The 27,455-nt window shown below is 42.1% G+C and overlaps 1 protein-coding gene across 5 annotated transcripts in view; it reads right to left on the bottom strand.

Annotated features, from left to right (window-relative positions):
• The window catches only part of mtcl1 (microtubule crosslinking factor 1), a 68,999-nt gene that overhangs the window by 11,417 nt on the left and 30,127 nt on the right, over nucleotides 1–27,455 (bottom strand). For all 5 annotated transcript variants that reach the window (XM_084007365.1, XM_084007367.1, XM_084007368.1 and 2 more), the window contains 5 exons: nucleotides 26,319–26,420; nucleotides 25,567–25,788; nucleotides 24,151–24,327; nucleotides 3,649–3,816; nucleotides 299–571 (listed from right to left, as the gene is read on the bottom strand). In XM_084007365.1, the coding sequence (XP_083863491.1) occupies nucleotides 299–571; nucleotides 3,649–3,816; nucleotides 24,151–24,327; nucleotides 25,567–25,788; nucleotides 26,319–26,420 (942 nt within the window). The remainder of the gene's footprint in view (nucleotides 1–298; nucleotides 572–3,648; nucleotides 3,817–24,150; nucleotides 24,328–25,566; nucleotides 25,789–26,318; nucleotides 26,421–27,455) is intronic.

Genomic DNA, 27,455 nt, shown 5'->3' with positions numbered 1-27,455 from the left:
AGATCATTCTTAGAAACAAATGTGCGATACCATCAAAAGCTGCAGAATGAATGGCTATTAAATATAACTTGATTGTTCTGTCAAATGTTTTCAAGGTTACATTCAGTCTCATCTTTTCAGATAATGTGGATGTGGAAGTAAGAACTGGACAAACTCTGCTGAGGATGATATTAAAATACAACTGAAGCCTCAAGAAAAGCATTTTTTTGTTGTTGTCAAAACCAGTTCATTCATTTTCTACTGGCTTTCTCATTTGTGTCATTTGTTCTACGCATCTCTCTCTTCCTTCTTTCCTCACCCTCTCCATCTTGCGGTGGAGCTCCCTCATGCTGCCGTCCCACTCCTGCCGCTCTCGGTCGAAGTGCTCCAGCAGCTCGCCCCTCTCGCGGCTCCACCTCGACTCTCCGTGCTGCAGCTTCCAGCGGAGGTCCAGGGAGGTGCTGTGGCTGTCGGCCAGCAGACGCCGGTGCTCTTCACGCTCTAGCTTTAAGGCCCACTTGGGGTCTTCGGCCAGCTCCTCTCCGTCTCCCTGAGCTTCGCCTCGCACCTTGCCTTGCACCTCCTCCTCCAGCTGGTCAAAGACAGCAGATTATTGGACACAATTATCATTCAAACTACTTTTGATTGATGAGATACTCTCGATGAAACCTGTGTTAAGTCTTCAAAGAAAAGAAATGGTGCTTGAATCTTTTAAATGCAGTTTTCTATGGTGGTGTGGAGGTGGAAAGGTGGAGGTAAGTGAGAAAACATGTTTTTTGGATGATACTTTTGTTTAAAGTTTTCAAAATGGAGACAAAAGATGACAGAAAACAGAATTTTGCATATGATCCATGTTTTTTTTTGAAGCCACCAGATTAATCATTTCTCAAAGTTTTGTAAAAATCCAAACAATTATGTCTAAGAACGAGACCCTTAGCAACCTTTTTAAAGTCACATAAAAACGTCCAAATTCACACGTGAGGTATTTACTGATGTATTTTATATCGTAGCACAAATCATTAAAATGTCTTAAGCTTTTCTTAACCACAGACTTTATTTATAGCATCTAACCAAAAACTCTTTCAAAAGAACCTTCGACTTTGAGGCGAGGGAACCTCACGTGCAAAACTGACAACTATTTTCCCGGTTCATTCCTGCAACACTGTGTGTGCAAATGAATGCGTTAGTCAAAGTGGACTTCCTGTTACCTGAAGTAACACACCCTCACCCACACATAACCCAGCTTTGCTTTAATGCATGCTTGTTTTTTGGTCTGCTAATGCAGTATATATAAACCACTGAACCTAAATTCAAAACGCAAGATGAGATTCAGAAAAGGTATCATGGTATTCGGGCTCCCAAACTTAGATTTCAAACTGCTCACTGGACAGGTGGATTCAGACGCATTGCAGAAAGCTGCAGAGCGACGGACGGAAGCTACAACAGAGCTTTGTAATCTTCAGAAGGGCTTTGATCCTGCAACATAATGGTACAAACCAGAGTCTGCAGTACCGGAGCTTTGTGAAGAGCAAGTCAAGGCTGCCTCGAAACATCAGCTACATACCGGATCTCCCATTCACAAGTGTTTGTCTCATTTATGTGTTTTCCACTGGGTTTGAAAACTGTCTGATTACATCCTGGAGAGGATTACATAATACACAGCAATCGCTGTGCAAAAGCTGAGAGCCAAGATGTTAGACATTATAAATATAGACAGTAATTTGGGAGGCTTGACACAGTGCCAGGGACCAAACCAGAGTACGAATCACGAGCCAGCCTGCTATTAATATCGTAAAAAAATGAATCCACATATAAAGACACAGGTGAGGGTGATTTCCAATGCTGCTCTGAATAAAAACCAGCAGTCATTTCTGAAGTCTTAATCAGGACCGAGCGCAGCGGAGCAAGAAAAGAGCTCACCACGGCGTTATCGGAGGAAACTAAGTAAATTAGTTCTCGTTGAGGCCCCACAGCGACCTCTGCTCCGAGGGAGGATATGAACCATGTCAAAGATGTTCAGATTAAGAGTTAAAAAGGATAATCCTCCTCCTATAAATCAACTGCATAATTGGTTCCCAAAACTGCGGTTTCACATTTCATCAGATAAAGTAAAGACACCGCTCCGCCACTGTCGGGTTTCAAATGTTATCTGTGGTCAAGGAAACAATACATTCAATATCCTCCAAATTGATTGTAAAGCTTTGTTTTTTTTCCCCACGTCGTTGGCCACCTGTCTGGATCGTGCTCTCTCGAAGGGAAAGAGAATCCTGAGTTGAAATCAGACACAGCAGACAATGAGGCTCCGACTGGACCATGAAACACCGTGGAATCAATATCCCTCTGTGCAACACTGTTGGACCTTTCCTTCAGATTCAGCTCCTGCCACTGAAAACGTGGTAACTCATCTTTTCGCCTATCGTGAGATTGAAACACAACCCAAATAGCAGGGAGACTTGTGATGATAGAAAGACTCAGATCTTTTACTTGTAAAAGTATCAATGCAACAGTGTAGAAATCATGTTGCAAGAAAAAGAGCATTTCCTGTGAAAGATAATCTGAAAATGATTATCAAAAAAGCAGTTTTGTTTGGATTCTCATGAGCCGAATGCAGATATGCATCTGATGAATTTTCAGTATTTTCCAGAATTGTTTTTGCCGTTGGTTTGGTATCGATCGAAATCTGCACGGATGTGCTTTCATTAGGTGACAAACAATTATATTATGCAATCACTTTTGTAATAATTGCAAAATCCTGACTCATAATATAAAAACTAATATAAAAAAGCCTTCTGAGTCATGAATCTGTTACTTAAACGGCTGTATTTTAATCATCTCAGCATCTCATCAGTGTCTTTTAATGGTGTGCTGCTTTTGGTCTTTTCATTCTTTCTTTCTTTAAAATGTTTGACATTGTATAAGACAACGAAATGCAGCTATAGTCCTTGAGGCTACACAAGAAAACACTGCATCGGAAGGAAAGTAAAAAAGCAGCAACAAAATCTCTGGGCAGATAGTATGGCCGACATCAGGGAAACTCTGTCCATCAACTTTAACGATGTTAGAGTAGCGAGCCTTGGAGTCCACCTCCCCCATCCTACCAGAGTGGCCTTTAAAAAGGTTATTTTTCCTGAGTGTCAGCAATGCTATAAATGCTGTTTTAAAAAAACATTTGGAGAAAAAAAACTAATCTTAAAAAACCAGCAACTTCCATACAAAATAACTGATATCAGGATTCGATGAAGATACTTCATGGGTGTTTTGAGTTCCTTAAGAAATGCTTAGAGGCACGTCGAACAATTAGGAACGCTGCTGAATGAATTACTTTGCACAGTGACAGAATGTACTCATTACTGCCTAGCAGGTGATTCATCACTTATTTGTCTAATTGGAACCGATCCTTCCTCTTTTAATTGAATTGTCGAGGGGTGATCATGAATTGGATTGTATCCGTTTGTCTCTCGTGATATGACTTCATTCCATTGCAGCACTTTCAAAATGACACCAATTGACATCAAAAGAGGTTGTTTTTAACTTGTTACCGCTTTGCCCTTTGTTGTGAGAAGGCAACCTGTTTACTGTCACCTCGCTGCTTATTGAATGCACCATTAAGTTTCCTGCAACAGATTGTGTCCTGTCCCTTTAAGGTGGGCGCTGAGACGCCATCTGTACCTGGGCAAACTGGCACTTCATCTCTGCCCACTTGACCTCCCAGGCGGCTTTGTCATTGGCGTACGACTGCTGCAGTTGGCATCGCCGCGCCTCCTCCTCCCGCAGCTCCTCTCGAAACTCGTCCAGCAGCGTCCGCAGGGCCTGCAGCACATGCCGGTTCTCCCCGAACTGCAAGAGAGAGGATGCAGACCAAACAATCATTTAGGAGAGGTTGATCCCCACGCACACATGGACATGGCAAGTTCAGCAAGATCTGTCCTCATCTTGATGTCTTATCTTTAAGCACTTTGGGACAAACCTGCTCTGTAAGTGCTTTGTAAATCAATTTGACTTAACTTCTCCCCCCCCGTTTCCCATCTGTCTACCTTTTTTACTTCTTGTCCTTTCCCATCTATCCTTCCTTGGAGAAATCCCTTTGAGTAATTCAGTAATTAAAGCTTAAACTGAAAACCTGTTTAATCTACAGATTTATTTTGGTCCTATTAGAGGCATGTTTTGCCGCTCAGAGAGGTGCGTGGACAGCTCTTTGACTCTGGGGTTCCTGCTGTGCAGAGTCTGTAGGTCTTGGCAGGAGGCAGCGAAGCACAAAGGAGTCCGTGAGTAAAACATCACATCGAGGCGTCGCTACAGCGCCATGGGCTCTGCCAGCCGGGGCTGAGAACACCAAAGTGAGCCCAGGTGCTAAAAGGCCAGTGACACTCGGTCAAGGATGAAATTTTCATTTCAGAAGTGGGGGGGGGGGGGGGACACAAGTATTTTTAATAAAACTCTAACTCTTTCAGTTCACTGTTTTCTAGTAGTTCTTCTAGTTTTCTAATGCTTTTAAGTTTACTGTTCCCTTTTTTGGTTTGACTGGTTGTAAATCATGCAGCAAAACATTATCACCCAATTCTAATCCAATAGTCATAATAACAACAATAATAATAATACATTTTATTGATCAGATTATTGAGAGCTTTGTAAATGATGAGGAGGATCTTGAAGTGGATGTGCTGCTTTATTGGGAGCCAGTGAAGGTGTTGCAGGATGGGTGTAACGCATTTCTTTGAGTAACACTCTGACTTCTGAAGAAGTCTCTTATGTCCACTTTTCTTTTTTTAGACATCCTGGCTGCGTCTAATCACCAAACACACATACACACGCATGCACGCGCGCACATGGACACCGATTCAAACGTTAATGTAAAGGAAACCTCTGATATTACAATCCTTCGAGCTGGCAGAACAAACTCCCAACTTCTAGTAGCGGACTCCTGTAGGACTCCTGACCGCAGACTAGCAGACCGGTGTGCAAGCAAGATGGAGTGACAGTTGGTGGGCGGTCTAGACTAAGGGAAACAGGCTTCAGTTTGAGCGGCCGTTTTCCGCTTGGTTGCGCGTCTGGTTGTCCGTGGTATTACGGAAAAGCCTGGTTCGCACTCAGCTGACGTGGGGAGATACGTGCGACTTTCTATGCACATTCTTTCCAATGTTTTTCCCGGTGCAGTGCCCTGTAATTCAGCCACCTTTTGGGATATAAACCCAAAGTGTGTGAGTGAAACACTCTGGTTTAGCTTTCGCTTGCTTAGTGTGAATTCTCAACGTTACGTCTTCTGTTTGGCGCACATGGCTAATTTGCATATACGTGCACAGGACTGGCTGGCTCCGCTTGGCAGAAAATAGAACATATTTGTGAATAAATGTTTAAAATTCTGAATACTGGACATAGTGAGCTTAAACACATTGACATGACCTTGACTATATATATATAGTCAAGGTCTTGTCCCATATATATATATATATATATGGGACAAGATGGCGGATTCCGGAATCCTAAACCAGCCTTTTTGTCCAGCCAGTCACGTGACCCCCTTCTCGGAACATCAAAGCTTTGGTGACGTCATGACATCAAAGCTCAAATGTTCAAAGGCATTCTGCGTGTCACACGTGACATCACACGTTCCTGAGGCAGGTAGTCTATAAAAGAGATCCACCATCACTCAGTGGCAAACGAAATTCACTTCTAACCAAACAGAGAGAGAGACAGACAGACAGAGAGATAGATAGAAAAAATGACTTCAGAGGAGCCGCACACAAGCAGCAGTCATGAGATTGAGGGCCTCAGAGAGAAAATCAGGGAACTCCAAAGAGAAAATGTGGACCAAGAGCACGAAATTGAAGATCTCAACAAAAAGTACAAGTACTCAAAGAACAAGCATAAGAGGTCCCTTCAAATAGAGAATGAGATGTTTCGGGAACAAGTCGATAAACTCAAGAGATCACATCACTTGCTGCTCAGTGAAAAGAACACCGTCGACCAAGAAAGGGAGGAATTCCACAAACAGAACAAGGACCTACAAACTGAGAAAAAAATGTTTCAGCAAAAGATAGAAAAGCTGAGACAGAACAACACAGCAGGGAAAAACGACGTGACACAGAAAAATGACAGTCTGCAAGCCGAGGTCCAGGAGCTAAAGAGAAGACTGATGGAACAGGTAGACAAGAAAGGTGCTACAACATTTGCAGAAGCAATGCAGAACCTCATACAGATCCACAATGCACTTGAGGAAAAAGAGAAATCTGCGTCCCAACAAATTCAGGCCCTGGAAGAAAGATTTGAGAAAGACAAAAAAATGTCGGCTGCAGTAGAAGAGACGATCAAAAGAAATCAGAAGGCTCTCAAAAATAAAGACCAGTATTTGCAAAATCTTCAGCAAGAACTCAAAGTCGCTGAACGCCAGAATCAAGAGCTGAAGCAAAACAATGACTCCATGTTCAAAGAAAAACAGGCCCTGATAGAGGAAAATGAGAAAGTCAACAAAGAGTTGTTTGACACGGGAGTCACTGTGATACAAAATGAGAAGGATTTCAAAAAGCTACATCAGGAGCTCGAAAATGTTCAGGAAAAACTAAAAGTCTCCGAAGACAACAATGACAAGATGAAGATAGAGAGCAAATTGATGTTCATAAAACATCTGTCCCTTGAAGAAAAACTTGAGGAGGCCAACACAAAGTTGCTTGAAGCAAAAGACACAATTATACAAAATAAGAAGGACCTCACAAAGCAACACGAGCAGCTCGAACATGTTGAGCAAAAACTCCAAGAATCCAAAAACAACTGTGACGTGAGGGAGAAAAATAACGATTTGATGGTCCAAAGATATCAGGCACTGGAAAGAAGACTTGACGAGGTCAACAAAAGGTTGTGTGATAGAGAAAATACCTTGAAACAAAGTCAGCTGGATCTCAAAACAGAACAGCAAAATCACAGAAATGTTCAACAAGAGCTCAAAGACTCTGAAAAGAAAAATCACAAGACGGAACAAAAGTGTGAGTTGATGTGCAAAAATATTCAGGACCTGGAAGAAGAACTTGAGGAAGACAAGGAAAAGTTGCGTAATGGAGCAAAGGACATGGAAAAAACTCTGACGGATTTGAAAAATCAAACCCAGGAGGTCCGAAATGTTCAGCGACAACTAAAAGTCTCCGAACACAAGAATCTCGTGAACAAGCAAGAAAAAGATTTGCTGTTCAAACAAAATCTGGACCTGACTTTACAACTTAAGGAGGCCAACAGACAGTTGTGTGATGGAAAAGAGGCCATGAGACAAAAATGTGATGACTTGCAACACGAAAATCAGAAGGCCAATGAAGTTCAGGAGGAACTTAGAACATCTCAGAACCTGGAAGAAGAACTTCAGGTCAAGGAATTGTCGTGTGATGCAGAAGAGGCAATTAAACTCAATCAGAAGGATCTTGAAACACAACACCACGACCTCCAACATGTTCAGCAAGAACCCCAAGGCTCTGAACACAACAATCACGTGATGAAGCAAGAAAACGATTCGATGCTCCAACAAAATCAGTCCCTCGAACATATATATAAAAAACCTAAATACAAAAATACATCTAAAAATGCATTAAAAAAAAAAAAAATAGGTAAAAATGCATAAAAAACACCTGCTCTTCTGCTCTGCTCTCCTCCTCTATTCCACTGCTGCATGTCCAAAATACATTTCTGAGCTGCTTGTTCGATCTGAAGCACCCAGACTCCTCAGGTCTTAGGTTTACTCTGTATACCCAGGGTCAGAACTAAAAAGGCTGAAGCAGCGTTCAGGTTTTATGCTCCACACCTGTGGATCAAGCTCCCTGAACACCTGAGGTGTGCACAGACTGTCAGCTCTTTTAAATCAGGCCTAAAAACACTTTTGCTTACTGCAGCTTTCCCATAACCCAACATGCAGGTAATCTTAACTTCCTAATCTTAAACCTTTATGTGCTTTTTAAAATCTTATTATTGTTTTAATGACTTTCTTTTACTATTCATGCATTTGTCTTATTGCTTATTTTATCATTTTTAATAAATAAATAAATTTGCCTTGCCTTGCCTTGCCTTAGCTTGCCTTGCCTTGCCTTGCCTTGCCTTAGCTTGCCTTGCCTTAGCTTGCCTTGCCTTGCCTTGCCTTAGCTTGCCTTAGCTTGCCTTGCCTTGCCTTGCCTTAGCTTGCCTTGCTCTGCTTCTCTGCCACTCTGCTAATATGTGTCTCTGCTCTGCTAACCTGCTCCTGTTCTCTGCTCCTCTGCTGCTCTGCTAATCTGCTTTCTCCTCTCCGGGAACCATCACCTTACCGTGGTGGAGAGGTTTGTGTGTCCCTATGACCCTGAGAGCTGTGTTGTCTGGAGCTTTGGGCTCCTGGGAGGTTTTCCCATAGCAAATGGTCTCAGGTGAGGGGCCAGACTAAGAATGGTTCAAAAGACCCCATGAATAATCGAGGAAAAAGAGGAGTGACCCAGCCCAGAGGAAGCCCAGGGTTAATGGTTGTCTTTAGGCTATAGTCATCTATTGTCTGCATTGAAAACGTTCACAAAATGTGAAATGTGAATAAATTGTAATGTTATAGGCCGCATGAGAAAATGTAGATATTGCGTAACAGTGTTGGGAGTAACGCGTTACAAAAGTAATGCATTACTTCAATGCATTACGTTTTGCTGTAACGCGGTAATGTAAGGCATTACAAAAAAAAAAAAATGGGTAATATTTTACTCGGTACAAATCTCAGTAACGCGCGTTACAATGCATTTTAAACCCGAAATCAATTGGTGTGTTTTCTCTCTCTCTCTCTCTCTCTCTCTCTCTCTCTCTCTCTCTCTCTCTCTCTCTCTCTCTCTCTCTCTCTCTCTCTCTCTCTCTCTCTCTCTCTCTCACACACACACACAAGGGGACGAAATTTTGATTTCAGAGGTGGGGGGGACACAAGTATTTAAAACTCTAACTCTTTCAGTTCACTGTGTTTTCTAGTAGTTCTTCTAGTTTTCTAATGCTTTTAAGTTTACTGTTCCCTTTTTTGGTTTGACTGGTTGTAAAGCATGTAGCAAAACATTATCACCCAATTCTAATCCAATAGTAATAATAACAACAATAATAATAATACATTTTATTGATCAGATTATTGAGAGCTTTGTAAATGATGAGGAGGATCTTGAAGTGGATGTGCTGCTTTATTGGGAGCCAGTGAAGGTGTTGCAGGATGGGTGTAACGCATTTCTTTGAGTAACTTACACTCTGACTTCTAAAGAGGTCTCTTATGTCCACTTTTCTTTTTTTAGACATCCTGGCTGCGTCTAATTACCAAACACACATACGCACGCGCGCACGCACATGGACACCGATTCAAACGTTAATGTAAATGAAACCTCTTATATTAACATCCTTCGAGCTGGCAGAACAAACTCCCAACTTCTAGTAGCGGACTCCTGTAGGACTCCTGACCGCAGACTAGCAGACCGGTGTGCAAGCAAGATGGAGTGACAGCGGGTGGGCGGTCTAGGCTTCAGCTTGAGCGGCCGTTTTCCGCTTGGTTGCGCGTCTGGTTGTCCGTGGTATTACGGAAAACGCCTGGTTCGCACTCAGCTGACGTGGGGAGATACGTGCGACTTTCTATGCACATTCTTTCCAATGTTTTTCCTGGTGCAGTGCCCTGTAATTCAGCCACCTTTTGGGATGTAAACCCAAAGTGTGTGAGTGAAACACTCTGGTTTAGCTTTCGCTTGCTTAGTGTGAATTCTCAACGTTACGTCTTCTGTTTGGCGCACATGGCTAATTTGCATACGTGCACAGGACTGGCTGGCTCCGCTTGGCAGAAAATAGAACATATTTGTGAATAAATGTTTAAAATTCAGAATACTGGACATAGTGAGCTTAAACACATTGACATGACCTTGATTTTATATATATATATATATATATATATATATATATATATATATATATATATATATATATATATATAGGAGAGTGTGGACAAGATGGCGGATTCCGGAATCCTAAACCAGCCTTTTTGTCCAGCCAGTCATGTGACCCCCTTCTCGGAACATCAAAGCTTTGGTGACGTCATGACATCAAAGCGCGGATGTTCAAAGGCATTCTGCGTGTCACACGTGACATCACACGTTCCTGAGGCAGGTAGTCTATAAAAGAGATCCACCATCACTCAGTGGCAAACGAAATTCACTTCTAACCAAACAGAGAGAGAGAGACAGACAGACAGAGAGATAGATAGTAGATAGATAGATAGATCTAGATAGATAGAAAAAATGACTTCAGAGGAGCCGCACACAAGCAGCAGTCATGAGATTGAGGGCCTCAGAGAGAAAATCAGGGAACTCCAAAGAGAAAATGTGGACCAAGAGCACGAAATTGAAGATCTCAACAAAAAGTACAAGTACTCAAAGAACAAGCATAAGAGGTCCCTTCAAATAGAGAATGAGATGTTTCGGGAACAAGTCGATAAACTCAAGAGATCACATCACTTGCTGCTCAGTGAAAAGAACACCGTCGACCAAGAAAGGGAGGAATTCCACAAACAGAACAAGGACCTACAAACCAAGAAAAAAATGTTTCAGCAAAAGATAGAAAAGCTGAGACAAAACAACACAGCAGGGAAAAACGACGTGACACAGAAAAATGACAGTCTGCAAGCCGAGGTCCAGGAGCTAAAGAGAAGACTGATGGAACAGGTAGGCAAGAAAGGTGCTACAACATTTGCAGAAGCAATGCAGAACCTCATACAGATCCACAATGCACTTGAGGAAAAAGAGAAATCTGCGTCCCAACAAATTCAGGCCCTGGAAGAAAGATTTGAGAAAGACAAAAAAATGTCGGCTGCAGTAGAAGAGACGATCAAAAGAAATCAGAAGGCTCTCAAAAATAAAGACCAGTATTTGCAAAATCTTCAGCAAGAACTCAAAGTCGCTGAACGCCAGAATCAAGAGCTGAAGCAAAACAATGACTCCATGTTCAAAGAAAAACAGGCCCTGATAGAGGAAAATGAGAAAGTCAACAAAGAGTTGTTTGACACGGGAGTCACTGTGATACAAAATGAGAAGGATTTCAAAAAGCTACATCAGGAGCTCGAAAATGTTCAGGAAAAACTAAAAGTCTCCGAAGACAACAATGACAAGATGAAGATAGAGAACAAATTGATGTTCATAAAACATCTGTCCCTTGAAGAAAAACTTGGGGAGGCCAACACAAAGTTGCTTGAAGCAAAAGACACAATTATACAAAATAAGAAGGACCTCACAAAGCAACACGAGCAGCTCGAACATGTTGAGCAAAAACTCCAAGAATCCAAAAACAACTGTGACGTGAGGGAGAAAAATAACGATTTGATGGTCCAAAGATATCAGGCACTGGAAAAAAGACTTGACGAGGTCAACAAAAGGTTGTGTGATAGAGAAAATACCTTGAAACAAAGTCAGCTGGATCTCAAAACAGAACAGCAAAATCACAGAAATGTTCAACAAGAGCTCAAAGACTCTGAAAAGAAAAATCACAAGACGGAACAAAAGTGTGAGTTGATGTGCAAAAATATTCAGGACCTGGAAGAAGAACTTGAGGAAGACAAGGAAAAGTTGCGTAATGGAGCAAAGGACATGGAAAAAACTCTGACGGATTTGAAAAATCAAACCCAGGAGGTCCGAAATGTTCAGCGACAACTAAAAGTCTCCGAACACAAGAATCTCGTGAACAAGCAAGAAAAGGATTTGCTGTTCAAACAAAATCTGGACCTGACTTTACAACTTAAGGAGGCCAACAGACAGTTGTGTGATGGAAAAGAGGACATGAGACAAAAATGTGATGACTTGCAACAGGAAAATCAGAAGGCCAATGAAGTTCAGGAGGAACTTAGAACATCTCAGAACCTGGAAGAAGAACTTCAGGTCAAGGAATTGTCGTGTGATGCAGAAGAGGCAATTAAACACAATCAGAAGGATCTTGAAACACAACACCACGACCTCCAACATGTTCAGCAAGAACCCCAAGGCTCTGAACACAACAATCACGTGATGAAGCATGAAAACGATTCGATGCTCCAACAACATCAGTCCCTCGAACATATATATAAAAAACCTAAATACAAAAATACATCTAAAAATGCATTAAAAAAAAAAAAAATAGGTAAAAATGCATAAAAAACACCTGCTCTTCTGCTCTGCTCTCCTCCTCTATTCCACTGCTGCATGTCCAAAATACATTTCTGAGCTGCTTGTTCGATCTGAGGCACCCAGACTCCTCAGGTCTTAGGTTTACTCTGTATACCCAGGGTCAGAACTAAAAAGGCCGAAGCAGCGTTCAGTTTTTATGCTCCACACCTGTGGATCAAGCTCCCTGAACACCTGAGGTGTGCACAGACTGTCAGCTCTTTTAAATCAGGCCTAAAAACACTTTTGTTTACTGCAGCTTTCCCATAACCCAACATGCAGGTAATCTTAACTTCCTAATCTTAAACCTTTATGTGCTTTTTAAAATCTTATTATTGTTTTAATGACTTTCTTTTACTATTCATGCATTTGTCTTATTGCTTATTTTATCATTTTTAATAAATAAATAAATTTGCCTTGCCTTGCCTTGCCTTGCCTTAGCTTGCCTTGCCTTAGCTTGCCTTGCCTTGCCTTGCCTTGCCTTGCCTTGCCTTGCCTTGCCTTAGCTTGCCTTGCCTTGCCTTGCCTTAGCTTGCCTTGCCTTGCCCTGCTTCTCTGCCACTCTGCTAATATGTGCCTCTGCTCTGCTTACCTGCTCTGCTAACCTGCTCCTCTGCTGCTCTGCTAATCTGCTTTCTCCTCTCCGGGAACCATCACCTTACCGTGGTGGAGAGGTTTGTGTGTCCCTATGACCCTGAGAGCTGTGTTGTCTGGAGCTTTGTGCTCCTGGGAGGGTTCCCCATAGCAAATGGTCTCAGGTGAGGGGCCAGACTAAGAATGGTTCAAAAGACCCCATGAATAATCGAGGAAAAAGAGGAGTGACCCAGCCCAGAGGAAGCCCAGGGTTAATGGTTGTCTTTAGGCTATAGTCATCTATTGTCTGCATTGAAAACGTTCATAAAATGTGAAATGTGAATGTGAATAAATTGTAATGTTATAGGCCGCATGAGAAAATGTAGATATTGCGCAACAGTGTTGGGAGTAACGCGTTACAAAAGTAATGCATTACTGTAATGCATCACGTTTTGCTGTAACGCGGTAATGTAAGGCATTACAAAAAAAAAAAATTGGTAATATTTTACTCGGTACAAATCTCAGTAACGCGCGTTACAATGCATTTTAAACCCGAAATCAATTGGTGTGTTTTCTCTCTCTCTCTCTCTCTCTCTCTCTCTCTCTCTCTCTCTCTCACACACACACAAGGGGACGAAATTTTGATTTCAGAGGTGGGGGGGACACAAGTATTTAAAACTCTAACTCTTTCAGTTCCCTGTGTTTTCTAGTAGTTTTTCTAGTTTTCTATTGCTAATTTTAAGTTTACTGTTCCCTTTTTTGGTTTGACTGGTTGTAAATCATGTAGCAAAACATTATCACCCAATTCTAATCCAATAGTAATAATAACAACAATAATACTAATACATTTTATTGATCAGATTATTGAGAGCTTTGTAAATGATGAGGAGGATCTTGAAGTGGATGTGCTGCTTTATTGGGAGCCAGTGAAGGTGTTGCAGGATGGGTGTAACGCATTTCTTTGAGTAACTTACACTTTGACTTCTAAAGAAGTCTCTTATGTCCACTTTTCTTTTTTTAGACATCCTGGCTGCGTCTAATTACCAAACACACATACACACGCACGCACGCGCGCACATGGACACCGATTCAAACGTTAATGTAAATAAAACCTCTGATATTACAATCCGTCGAGCTGGCAGAACAAACTCCCAACTTCTAGTAGCGGACTCCTGTAGGACTCCAGACCGCAGACTAGCAGACCGGTGTGCAAGCAAGATGGAGTGACAGCGGGTGGGCGGTCTAGGCTTCAGCTTGAGCGGCCGTTTTCCGCTTGGTTGCGCGTCTGGTTGTCCGTGGTATTACGGAAAACGCCTGGTTCGCACTCAGCTGACGTGGGGAGATACGTGCGACTTTCTATGCACATTCTTTCCAATGTTTTTCCCGGTGCAGTGCCCTGTAATTCAGCCACCTTTTGGGATGTAAACCCAAAGTGTGTGAGTGAAACACTCTGGTTTAGCTTTCGCTTGCTTAGTGTGAATTCTCAACGTTACGTCTTCTGTTTGGCGCACATGGCTAATTTGCATACGTGCACAGGACTGGCTGGCTCCGCTTGGCAGAAAATAGAACATATTTGTGAATAAATGTTTAAAATTCTGAATACTGGACATAGTGAGCTTAAACACATTGACATGACCTTGATTTTATATATATATATATATATATAGGAGAGTGTGGACAAGATGGCGGATTCCGGAATCCTAAACCAGCCTTTTTGTCCAGCCAGTCACGTGACCCCCTTCTCGGAACATCAAAGCTTTAGTGACGTCATGACATCAAAGCTCGGATGTTCAAAGGCATTCTGCGTGTCACACGTGACATCACGCGTTCCTGAGGCAGGTAGTCTATAAAAGAGATCCACCATCACTCAGTGGCAAACGAAATTCACTTCTAACCAAACAGAGAGAGAGACAGACAGACAGAGAGATAGATAGTAGATAGATAGATAGATCTAGATAGATAGAAAAAATGACTTCAGAGGAGCCGCACACAAGCAGCAGTCATGAGATTGAGGGCCTCAGAGAGAAAATCAGGGAACTCCAAAGAGAAAATGTGGACCAAGAGCACGAAATTGAAGATCTCAACAAAAAGTACAAGTACTCAAAGAACAAGCATAAGAGGTCCCTTCAAATAGAGAATGAGATGTTTCGGGAACAAGTCGATAAACTCAAGAGATCACATCACTTGCTGCTCAGTGAAAAGAACACCGTCGACCAAGAAAGGGAGGAATTCCACAAACAGAACAAGGACCTACAAACCGAGAAAAAAATGTTTCAGCAAAAGATAGAAAAGCTGAGACAAAACAACACAGCAGGGAAAAACGACGTGACACAGAAAAATGACAGTCTGCAAGCCGAGGTTCAGGAGCTTAAGAGAAGACTGATGGAACAGGTAGACAAGAAGGGTGCTAAAACATTTGCAGAAGCAATGCAGAACCTCATACAGATCCACAATGCACTTGAGGAAAAAGAGAAATCTGCGTCCCAACAAATTCAGGCCCTGGAAGAAAGATTTGAGAAAGACAAAAAAATGTCGGCTGCAGTAGAAGAGACGATCAAAAGAAATCAGAAGGCTCTCAAAAATAAAGACCAGTATTTGCAAAATCTTCAGCAAGAACTCAAAGTCGCTGAACGCCAGAATCAAGAGCTGAAGCAAAACAATGACTCCATGTTCAAAGAAAAACAGGCCCTGATAGAGGAAAATGAGAAAGTCAACAAAGAGTTGTTTGACACGGGAGTCACTGTGATACAAAATGAGAAGGATTTCAAAAAGCTACATCAGGAGCTCGAAAATGTTCAGGAAAAACTAAAAGTCTCCGAAGACAACAATGACAAGATGAAGCTAGAGAACAAATTGATGTTCATAAAACATCTGTCCCTTGAAGAAAAACTTGAGGAGGCCAACACAAAGTTGCTTGAAGCAAAAGACACAATTATACAAAATAAGAAGGATCTCACAAAGCAACACGAGCAGCTCGAACATGTTGAGCAAAAACTCCAAGAATCCAAAAACAACTGTGACGTGAGGGAGAAAAATAACGATTTGTTGGTCCAAAGATATCAGGCATTGGAAAGAAGACTTGACGAGGTCAACAAAAGGTTGTGTGATAGAGAAAATACCTTGAAACAAAGTCAGCTGGATCTCAAAACAGAACAGCAAAATCACAGAAATGTTCAACAATGGCTCAAAGACTCTGAAAAGAAAAATCACAAGACGGAACAAAAGTGTGAGTTGATGTGCAAAAATATTCAGGACCTGGAAGAAGAACTTGAGGAAGACAAGGAAAAGTTGCGTATTGGAGCAAATGACATGGAAAAAACTCTGACGGATTTGAAAAATCAAACCCAGGAGGTCCGAAATGTTCAGCGACAACTAAAAGTCTCCGAACACAAGAATCTTGTGAACAAGCAAGAAAAAGATTTGCTGTTCAAACAAAATCTGGACCTGACTTTACAACTTAAGGAGGCCAACAGACAGTTGTGTGATGGAAAAGAGGACATGAGACAAAAATGTGATGACTTGCAACACGAAAATCAGAAGGCCAATGAAGTTCAGGAGGAACTTAGAACATCTCAGAACCTGGAACAAGAACTTCAGGTCAAGGAACTGTCGTGTGATGCAGAAGAGGCAATTAAACACAATCAGAAGGATCTTGAAACACAACACCAGGACCTCCAACATGTTCAGCAAGAAGCCCAAGGCTCTGAACACAACAATCACGTGATGAAGCATGAAAACGATTCGATGCTCCAACAACATCAGTCCCTCGAACTTATATATAAAAAACCTAAATACAAAAATACATCTAAAAATGCATTAAAAAAAAAAAAAATAGGTAAAAATGCATAAAAAACACCTGCTCTTCTGCTCTGCTCTCCTCCTCTATTCCACTGCTGCATGTCCAAAATACATTTCTGAGCTGCTTGTTCGATCTGAGGCACCCAGACTCCTCAGGTCTTAGGTTTACTCTGTATACCCAGGGTCAGAACTAAAAAGGCCGAAGCAGCGTTTAGTTTTTATGCTCCACACCTGTGGATCAAGCTCCCTGAACACCTGAGGTGTGCACAGACTGTCAGCTCTTTTAAATCAGGCCTAAAAACACTTTTGCTTACTGCAGCTTTCCCATAACCCAACATGCAGGTAATCTTAACTTCCTAATCTTAAACCTTTATGTGCTTTTTAAAATCTTATTATTGTTTTAATGACTTTCTTTTACTATTCATGCATTTGTCTTATTGCTTATTTTATCATTTTTAATAAATAAATAAATTTGCCTTGCCTTGCCTTGCCTTGCCTTGCCTTAGCTTGCCTTGCCTTAGCTTGCCTTGCCTTGCCTTGCCTTGCCTTGCCTTGCCTTAGCTTGCCTTGCCTTAGCTTGCCTTGCCTTGCCTTGCCTTGCCTTAGCTTGCCTTGCCTTGCCTTGCCTTGCCTTGCCCTGCTTCTCTGCCACTCTGCTAATATGTGCCTCTGCTCTGCTTACCTGCTCTGCTAACCTGCTCCTCTGCTGCTCTGCTAATCTGCTTTCTCCTCTCCGGGAACCATCACCTTACCGTGGTGGAGAGGTTTGTGTGTCCCTATGACCCTGAGAGCTGTGTTGTCTGGAGCTTTGTGCTCCTGGGAGGGTTCCCCATAGCAAATGGTCTCAGGTGAGGGGCCAGACTAAGAATGGTTCAAAAGACCCCATGAATAATCGAGGAAAAAGAGGAGTGACCCAGCCCAGAGGAAGCCCAGGGTTAATGGTTGTCTTTAGGCTATAGTCATCTATTGTCTGCATTGAAAACGTTCATAAAATGTGAAATGTGAATGTGAATAAATTGTAATGTTATAGGCCGCATGAGAAAATGTAGATATTGCGCAACAGTGTTGGGAGTAACGCGTTAAAAAAGTAATGCATTACTGTAATGCATTACGTTTTGCTGTAACGCGGTAATGTAAGGCATTACAAAAAAAAAAAATGTGGTAATATTTTACTCGGTACAAATCTCAGTAACGCGCGTTACAATGCATTTTAATCCCGAAATCAATTGGTGTGTTTTCTCTCTCTCTCTCTCTCTCTCTCATACACACACACAAGGGGACGAAATTTTGATTTCAGAGGTGGGGGGGACACAAGTATTTAAAACTCTAATTCTTTCAGTTCACTGTGTTTTCTAGTAGTTCTTCTAGTTTTCTATTGCTAATTTTAAGTTTACTGTTCCCTTTTTTGGTTTGACTGGTTGTAAATCATGTAGCAAAACATTATCACCCAATTCTAATCCAATAGTAATAATAACAACAATAATACTAATACATTTTATTGATCAGATTATTGAGAGCTTTGTAAATGATGAGGAGGATCTTGAAGTGGATGTGCTGCTTTATTGGGAGCCAGTGAAGGTGTTGCAGGATGGGTGTAACGCATTTCTTTGAGTAACTTACACTTTGACTTCTAAAGAAGTCTCTTATGTCCACTTTTCTTTTTTTAGACATCCTGGCTGCGTCTAATTACCAAACACACATACACACGCACGCACGCGCGCACATGGACACCGATTCAAACGTTAATGTAAATAAAACCTCTGATATTACAATCCTTCGAGCTGGCAGAACAAACTCCCAACTTCTAGTAGCGGACTCCTGTAGGACTCCTGACCGCAGACTAGCAGACCGGTGTGCAAGCAAGATGGAGTGACAGCGGGTGGGCGGTCTAGACTAAGGGAAACAGGCTTCAGCTTGAGCGGCCGTTTTCCGCTTGGTTGCGCGTCTGGTTGTCCGTGGTATTACGGGAAAGCCAGGTTCGCACTCAGCTGACGTGGGGAGATACGTGCGACTTTCTATGCACATTCTTTCCAATGTTTTTCCCGGTGCAGTGCCCTGTAATTCAGCCACCTTTTGGGATGTAAACCCAAAGTGTGTGAGTGAAACACTCTGGTTTAGCTTTCGCTTGCTTAGTGTGAATTCTCAACGTTACGTCTTCTGTTTGGCGCACATGGCTAATTTGCATACGTGCACAGGACTGGCTGGCTCCGCTTGGCAGAAAATAGAACATATTTGTGAATAAATGTTTAAAATTCTGAATACTGGACATAGTGAGCTTAAACACATTGACATGACCACCAAGGCATTACACTACTTTTACATTACTTTTGCATCACTTTTCGCCAAAATAAAAGGAAATATGGATTTTATGTTCTCAATAGATCTTCTTGTGTTCAATGCAGCTCATTACACAGCAGGATGTGATGTTTTTCGCTTCAAAATAAAAGAACGAAAACCGGTAAATGACTCGTATCCCGTTATTCGTTTTAAAAACGGAAAACGAGAAACGGAAAACCACTCGTTAACTGATATTAGTTATTGTGTTCATGAATGGGATTCGGGGAAGAAATAACGATGCCATTTTTCATTCCAGATTGTCCGTACGTCTTTTTAATGACCCTGAAGGCGCTGTATGCTGCGAAATTACCTGAAAGCCTACCTGAGACATTTAGGGGAGCTCTAAAACACTGTTCATTAACGCTCTGACAGCGTCTGACGCTCGCGTTTTAAAGTAAACCTACTGTTTTAAACTCCAAAAGCGGTATGAAGCGGATATAAAAGCGGTTCAAAACCGACGGGGAGAATCGGAGCCTCCGCCTCTTCGCCCATCTTGCGATCGCGAATGAAGAGTCAATTGATTTCGGGTTTAAAATGCATTGTAACGCGCGTTAATGAGATTTGTACGAGTAAAATATTACCAGTTTTTTTTGTAATGCCTTACATTACCGCGTTACAGCAAAACGTAATGCATTACGTTTGTAACGCGTTACTCCCAACACTGTATATATATAGGAGAGTTGGGACAAGATGGCGGATTCCAGAATCCTAAATCAACCTTTTTGTCCAGCCAGTCACGTGACCCCCTTCTCGGAACATCAAAGCTTTGGTGACGTCATGACATCAAAGCTCGGATGTTCAAAGGCATTCTGCGTGTCACACGTGACATCACACGTTCCTGAGGCAGGTAGTCTATAAAAGAGATCCACCATCACTCAGTGGCAAACGAAATTCACTTGTAACCAAACAGAGAGAGAGACAGACAGAGGAGATAGATTGTAGATAGATAGATAGATAGATCTAGATAGATAGAAAAAATGACTTCAGAGGAGCCGCACACAAGCAGCAGTCATGAGATTGAGGGCCTCAGAGAGAAAATCAGGGAACTCCAAAGAGAAAATGTGGACCAAGAGCACGAAATTGAAGATCTCAACAAAAAGTACAAGTACTCAAAGAACAAGCATAAGAGGTCCCTTCAAATAGAGAATGAGATGTTTCGGGAACAAGTCGATAAACTCAAGAGATCACATCACTTGCTGCTCAGTGAAAAGAACACCGTCGACCAAGAAAGGGAGGAATTCCACAAACAGAACAAGGACCTACAAACCGAGAAAAAAATGTTTAGGCAAAAGATAGAAAAGCTGAGACAAAACAACACAGCAGGGAAAAACGACGTGACACAGAAAAATGACAGTCTGCAAGCCGAGGTCCAGGAGCTAAAGAGAAGACTGATGGAACAGGTAGACAAGAAAGGTGCTACAACATTTGCAGAAGCAATGCAGAACCTCATACAGATCCACAATGCAATGGAGGAAAAAGAGAAATCTGCGTCCCAACAAATTCAGGCCCTGGAAGAAAGATTTGAGAAAGACAAAAAAAGGTCGGCTGATGTAGAAGAGACGATCAAAAGAAATCAGAAGGCTCTCAAAAATAAAGACCAGTATTTGCAAAATCTTCAGCAAGAACTCAAAGTCGCTGAACGCCAGAATCAAGAGCTGAAGCAAAACAATGACTCCATGTTCAAAGAAAAACAGGCTCTGATCGAGGAAAATGAGAAAGTCAACAAAGAGTTGTTTGACACGGGAGTCACTGTGATACAAAATGAGAAGGATTTCAAAAAGCTACATCAGGAGCTCGAAAATGTTCAGGAAAAACTAAAAGTCTCCGAAGACAACAATGACGAGATGAAGCTAGAGAACAAATTGATGTTCATAAAACATCTGTCCCTTGAAGAAAAACTTGAGGAGGCCAACACAAAGTTGCTTGAAGCAAAAGACACAATTATACAAAATAAGAAGGATCTCACAAAGCAACACGAGCAGCTCGAACATGTTGAGCAAAAACTCCAAGAATCCAAAAACAACTGTGACGTGAGGGAGAAAAATAACGATTTGATGGTCCAAAGATATCAGGCACTGGAAAGAAGACTTGACGAGGTCAACAAAAGGTTGTGTGATAGAGAAAATACCTTGAAACAAAGTCAGCTGGATCTCAAAACAGAACAGCAAAATCACAGAAATGTTCAACAATGGCTCAAAGACTCTGAAAAGAAAAATCACAAGACGGAACAAAAGTGTGAGTTGATGTGCAAAAATATTCAGGACCTGGAAGAAGAACTTGAGGAAGACAAGGAAAAGTTGCGTATTGGAGCAAATGACATGGAAAAAACTCTGACGGATTTGAAAAATCAAACCCAGGAGGTCCGAAATGTTCAGCGACAACTAAAAGTCTCCGAACACAAGAATCTCGTGAACAAGCAAGAAAAGGATTTGCTGTTCAAACAAAATCTGGACCTGACTTTACAACTTAAGGAGGCCAACAGACAGTTGTGTGATGGAAAAGAGGCCATGAGACAAAAATGTGATGACTTGCAACACGAAAATCAGAAGGCCAATGAAGTTCAGGAGGAACTTAGAACATCTCAGAACCTGGAACAAGAACTTCAGGTCAAGGAATTGTCGTGTGATGCAGAAGAGGCAATTAAACACAATCAGAAGGATCTTGAAACACAACACCACGACCTCCAACATGTTCAGCAAGAACCCCAAGTCTATGAACACAACAATCACGTGATGAAGCAAGAAAACGATTCGATGCTCCAACAAAATCAGTCCCTCGAACATATATATAAAAAACCTAAATACAAAAATACATCTAAAAATGCATTAAAAAAAAAAAAATAGGTAAAAAATGCATTAAAAACACCTGCTCTTCTGCTCTGCTCTCCTCCTCTATTCCACTGCTGCATGTCCAAAATACATTTCTGAGCTGCTTGTTCGATCTGAAGCACCCAGACTCCTCAGGTCTTAGGTTTACTCTGTATACCCAGGGTCAGAACTAAAAAGGCTGAAGCGGCGTTCAGTTTTTATGCTCCACACCTGTGGATCAAGCTCCCTGAACACCTGAGGTGTGCACAGACTGTCAGCTCTTTTAAATCAGGCCTAAAAACACTTTTGTTTACTGCAGCTTTCCCATAACCCAACATGCAGGTAATCTTAACTTCCTAATCTTAAACCTTTATGTGCTTTTTAAAATCTTATTATTGCTTTAATGACTTTCTTTTACTATTCATGCATTTGTCTTATTGCTTATTTTATCATTTTTAATAAATAAATAAATTTGCCTTGCCTTGCCTTAGCTTGCCTTGCCTTAGCTTGCCTTGCCTTAGCTTGCCTTGCCTTGCCTTGCCTTGCCTTAGCTTGCCTTGCCTTAGCTTGCCTTGCCTTAGTTTGCCTTACCTTGCCTTGCCTTGCTCTGCTCTGCTTCTCTGCTACTCTGCTAATATGTGCCTCTGCTCTGCTAACCTGCTCCTGTTCTCTGCTCCTCTGCTGCTCTGCTAATCTGCTTTCTCCTCTCCGGGAACCATCACCTTACCGTGGTGGAGAGGTTTGTGTGTCCCTATGACCCTGAGAGCTGTGTTGTCTGGAGCTTTGTGCTCCTGGGAGGGTTTCCCATAGCAAATGGTCTCAGGTGAGGGGCCAGACTAAGAATGGTTCAAAAGACCCCATGAATAATCGAGGAAAAAGAGGAGTGACCCAGCCCAGAGGAAGCCCAGGGCCCCCGTCTGGTCTATTTTAACTTAAGGTAAGAGGCTATCGGCATGCTTCCCATACTGCATGGTGATGTAGGCCTTGTGCGCCAGATTGGTGACAGCGGGGGACGACCAATCACACAAGAAACGGCAGAGCCAATCGAGGAGCTTGTGGGCGGTCTAAACTAAGGGAAACAGGCTTCAGTTTGAGCGGCCGTTTTCCGCTTGGTCCTAGTGCTTGACGCGTCTCTGTTTACTAAAGCGTAACATTGTTTTTGGACGGTAAAAAGTGCAGGGGACCAAAACGGCCTTTTTAAAAGCAAGCAGGTCTTGTCTGTATCCTTACAAATAAGTTAATTGCTTTTCCTTCTTAAATCCTTTGAAATGTTTTTTTCTCGATATTTTTAAATGTACTTATTGATTCTTATTTAATGTATAAGTAATACACTCCAAGTGCACCCGGAAGATTATTCTGGCTTTAATAATCTTTTACAGGGTTTGTATTAAAATAATAATACAAGAAGATGCCATAATCACATTTTTGTATTTTTTCCTCCAATGGGATTTTTCATCCTCTGCAACTATTTAGGATCAGCCGTCAGCTCTCAGGAGCTTTGGCAAGATGCAGTGACACAGATATTTTTTAATATTTCAATATAAAGGGCCCATTTTGAGCTGACAGTGCAAAGAACGGCACAGCAAAGCTTAGTAAATGTGTTTGCCATTGAAAGAGTTTTTCCAGGTATGTCAAGCTGATTTGTCTGTTATGTCACTGGGAGGTCCTCACGTCACCATGCGGAGTATCACTGGTTTTACATGCTGATGATCCCGATAATAAATGAGATGAAGGTTCACAACTACTGGCTGAAAAGCATCTCCTTTACAGTAGTTATACATACTTCAACAGTATCATACATCAACAGCACCAGAAGGAACGGATCCTGATCGCCGCCCTGCCGCCCTGCCTAAATCATCAAGTCTTCAGTGAAAACTTTCAATGACCTCCCCAGGGCTTAACACTATAATCTCACTCCGACTGCTCCGCCGTAGTAGCCATGTGTGCAAATTCCTGCTAACGCAAGTCTGCAATTGGGCTCTCATGCGTAAAGCCTAATATAGTCTACTGGGCACGCCTGTTAAAACTGCTCGCAGGGTGGAGCAACAATGTCAGATCGCAGAACAAACCATTTTTATGATGTGGTGGGAAGAAAAAATCAAAACACAGCAAAGGAGAGCACTTAGGGCAGATTAATAATGCATCCAAACCCAAATGCTTATGTACTTTCTTTAGTTTTACAGAGGGGCAAAGTGGTCACCCGACGTCGTGAAAGCCGATCTCAACAGCAGTCAGCGGCCTGAGGAACACAAACTCCTTTTGTCTCCATTTGCATGTAACTGATGAGACTGTGTGTTTTTGTGAGAACAATAAGCCTAAAAACTGGGTGTACTCACAAGTAATTACCGCCTGTAACTCGTTATCTAAGCCAAAATTCTTATGTGCATGCCGTGCCAAACAGCTCCTAATGAGCAGCTGCCAAACATGAACACAATGAAAAGAGAGAATTAATGAAAGGCTAAACTAAATGTCTAAACTCACTCAGTGTATCTTTTTTTTTTTTCCTTCCCTAACTGTGTGAGCACCTGTCTTTGATGCTGCAGGTGTCGATCGGGGGACTGCAGAGGGACGATGAGGATGGGCCCGGGGTCGGCGGCGTTCCCTGAAGGTTGTTGTAAACACAGTCTGTCGTCTCGATCCGATTCCCCCTCCGACTGCTCCGTTATCACTCCCAACTCTGGGATGCCCTCCAACTTCTCAAACTGGAACAGATGATGCATCCATGCAAAAGCCGGTTTTAATTCATACACTCATTTTTTTTTTATAACACATTCTGTTTCAGGGGGGGTCACAGTTGCTTAGCCTGTCCCAGCATGCAATGGGCAAGAAGAAAGAGAAACACCTTGGCCGTGGTGTCCAGTCACATACACTAAACACACGACCCTTCACAGTCACAGTTACATGTATTTAGTTTTGTATTTAGTTTAATAAATGAACATGCAGTTAGAGGTGTAGGCAGTTTATCATTTGGCACAAATTCTATATTACCCATAAGTACCCCAGGGTAGATAGTAGTACATTTGGAAGTACACCTGCAGCTCTCCCCTGTCTGTTCTAAGTCCCTCCCACCAGACAAGTACAGGCATATGCACACGCTTCATACAGGAAACAGTATAAGGACTAGTCGGTACCAGAAGTTAGGAGTACTACTCAGGGCGGGTACCTCAAAATACTTTAGGAGTACGAGTCATTCATTTCAACCAGTGATTGTGATCCCAATGCCATTATGTACCAGCAATTCTATGATAATAACCTGTTTTCTTCAAGCTTTGAGAGGACCTGCTGTGGTTGGAGGCTCTAGATAGCTACTATATTGGCGAATGGACGAGGAGCGTTCCTTCATTCGCTGAGGAGGCATGTAAGAAAATCTACACAGGGTGAATAATAGATGTACACATTGTAATTGTAGATTTTGTAATTCATTCTGAAGTCAATGTCGAGTCAAGGGCGGGTGGTGTACATCCTGCAACGCACAAGTGGGCTTTTCACTGCTGCAGCCTTTGAAGGCGCAAATTAGGTTTCACAAGATGCTTCATGAATAAACTGATGTCAACAGAAAATTCAGGGAGGAAGGCTTCACAGTGCCGGCCAAACTGCTCAATCATCTCCGGGGATTTGCAGCGCAGAGCTATGAATGCTCATCATGTGAACATTCCCGAAAAATCGAAACAAAACCAACCAAACATGAATCTTACAAATGACGAGTCTCATCAACCGGAAGCACAAGAAGATAAGATTACGAATAAGAACTATGTACTGTGGCATGTAGAGTATTTACATGTGTAAATATTGCATATTTTTTGTTCCGAGAATCTTAATTACATGTCACCAATGTGCATTTTTGTTGTTGTTTTACTTTTTAGTCCATAATTTACACTTTTATGTGTTAAAAGGATCACACAATCTAAATATTCCTCCAACTCACGAAACCTCTGACTCACCTCCGTCGGCAGCGTCTCCTCTCCGGAGTTGTCTTTGCGGCCGAGCCTCCAGTGCATGAGGATCCACCGGAGCTTCATGTAGAAGATGATGGTGTTGCGCCTGAAGAGGCGGACCTCTTGTTGCAGCACGGCTCGCTCCTGAGGCCAGGGCACCTCATGAGTCTGAAGTCCCTGCAGCTCCAGACCTCCACGCTGGGCCTCCAGATGCAGGCACTCGTCCTCCTGTCGTGGAAGGGAAGATGCCATTAATATATATGGGTCGCCCATGTAGATGGAACAATAATTCATTTCACCTGGGTAATTGGGACACATAATGTCATCATTGCACCTGGTCAAAAGTGATTACTGATGCATTTTAATAGGAATAAACAGAGGATTGTGTCAGGAAAGTAAATATTCCAACTCTACGGGCAACAATGTATGTTATTGTGTGCATTAAAATGACAAAATGCTTATATTTTAAAGACCCATACTTCTACAAGCAATTTCTTTTCTTTCTATATGTGACGTCTGCCTGTTGCAAGTACAGAAACAAGGGAATTAGTGGACTGTGTCGCATGGCAGTGTAACATCAATCTATGTCTAAGACGTAAGCATGGATATTAAACTAAAACTTTTTTGCCTCTCCAGTGGTGACACTTAATTAAAATCATGTTCAAACTCCAGCATATATAGCAGAACGAGTGAAGTGTGATGGCGGTGCACTGGTGTAAAGGCATTCAAACATGGCGTGACCGACTGCATGATTGTACCTGAGGCAGAGAGACGCCCGCCTCCCGTTCCTCCGCCGCCGCTCTCAGCCTCCGTTCGTGTTCCAGACGGAACTGGATGTCGGAAGCCGCCGTGTCCCGGAGCTGAACCCACAACAGCACAGCACAACACTCACTTTACCCACAGTTTGGAGAAGTTCTATCCCGTGTTGACATCCCACTATCGCTCTGTTTGTCTCTCTGCAAAGCTTCATTTGATAGTCAAACAAAATCACGAGGGGTTGTGTGTGAGATGATTATGCTTGATTAGATTTGTTCATCTTCAAATTCCACTGAAAACTCACAGAGCGGGACTGAAAATCCTCATGTTCACACAGGAGGAAAAGCATTAAACCTTCTCCTTCATCGACTCGGGAAGTGATTATAATTTAATGATGCACATTTCCCATCCGGACTCAATATTTCTTCCTCCAGCATCTTTAAAGTTTTTTTGATCAATGCTCAAACGGAAGCACATAAATCTTAAAGTACCAGTCCTTAAGCTTAAGGTAAAGGCGGGAGATTGTGGGAAACAGCTAGCCTGACTCTTTCCAAAAGTAACACAAATCTGCCTTCAAGCACCTCTGAAGTAAAAACTACTTCCTGGAGATCTGGCGTCAAGCTGAGGCTCTTGGGCAAACACTGGTGTTGCACATAACCTCACATGAGACAGCAGCTCACTTATGTACTCTATACATATATACGGTTTAAACAAACAAGATATAACATGTCAATTAGCGACATTTAGAGGTGCTGGAAGGTGGATTTGGTCACCTTCCAATATCGAACTCTCAACATCTACTCTATCACCAAAATAAAACACGACTAAAATCCTATTAGTTGTCTTCATTTACAAGATAAAATGGTATATGCCTGATACTGCAATCACAAGGGACTGAATGCATCTTTTTTTACTACAGGTGATAAAATGCTCAAAGGGAAATGAGATGCTTATGTTAATGATTTTGAATGTAATGATTCTTCAACTCAATAGTCTGTCTGTCCCTCTAAAACACTACTTTAAGTGCAGACTTTGATTTAGAAATTGCCATTTCTTCCTCTCCTCCCGCATGCAGGTATTTACGGTGCCCTGCAACAGTAAGTTGAGCTGTTCAGCGTGTGCTGACCCTGGATCTGCTC

Source organism: Eutrigla gurnardus, assembly GCF_963514095.1.
Source record: "Eutrigla gurnardus genome assembly, chromosome: 4".
Lineage (NCBI taxonomy): Eukaryota > Metazoa > Chordata > Actinopteri > Perciformes > Triglidae > Eutrigla > Eutrigla gurnardus.
The sequence above is the reverse complement of the archived record's forward strand: the minus strand, read 5'-3'. Positions and strand labels throughout refer to the sequence as shown.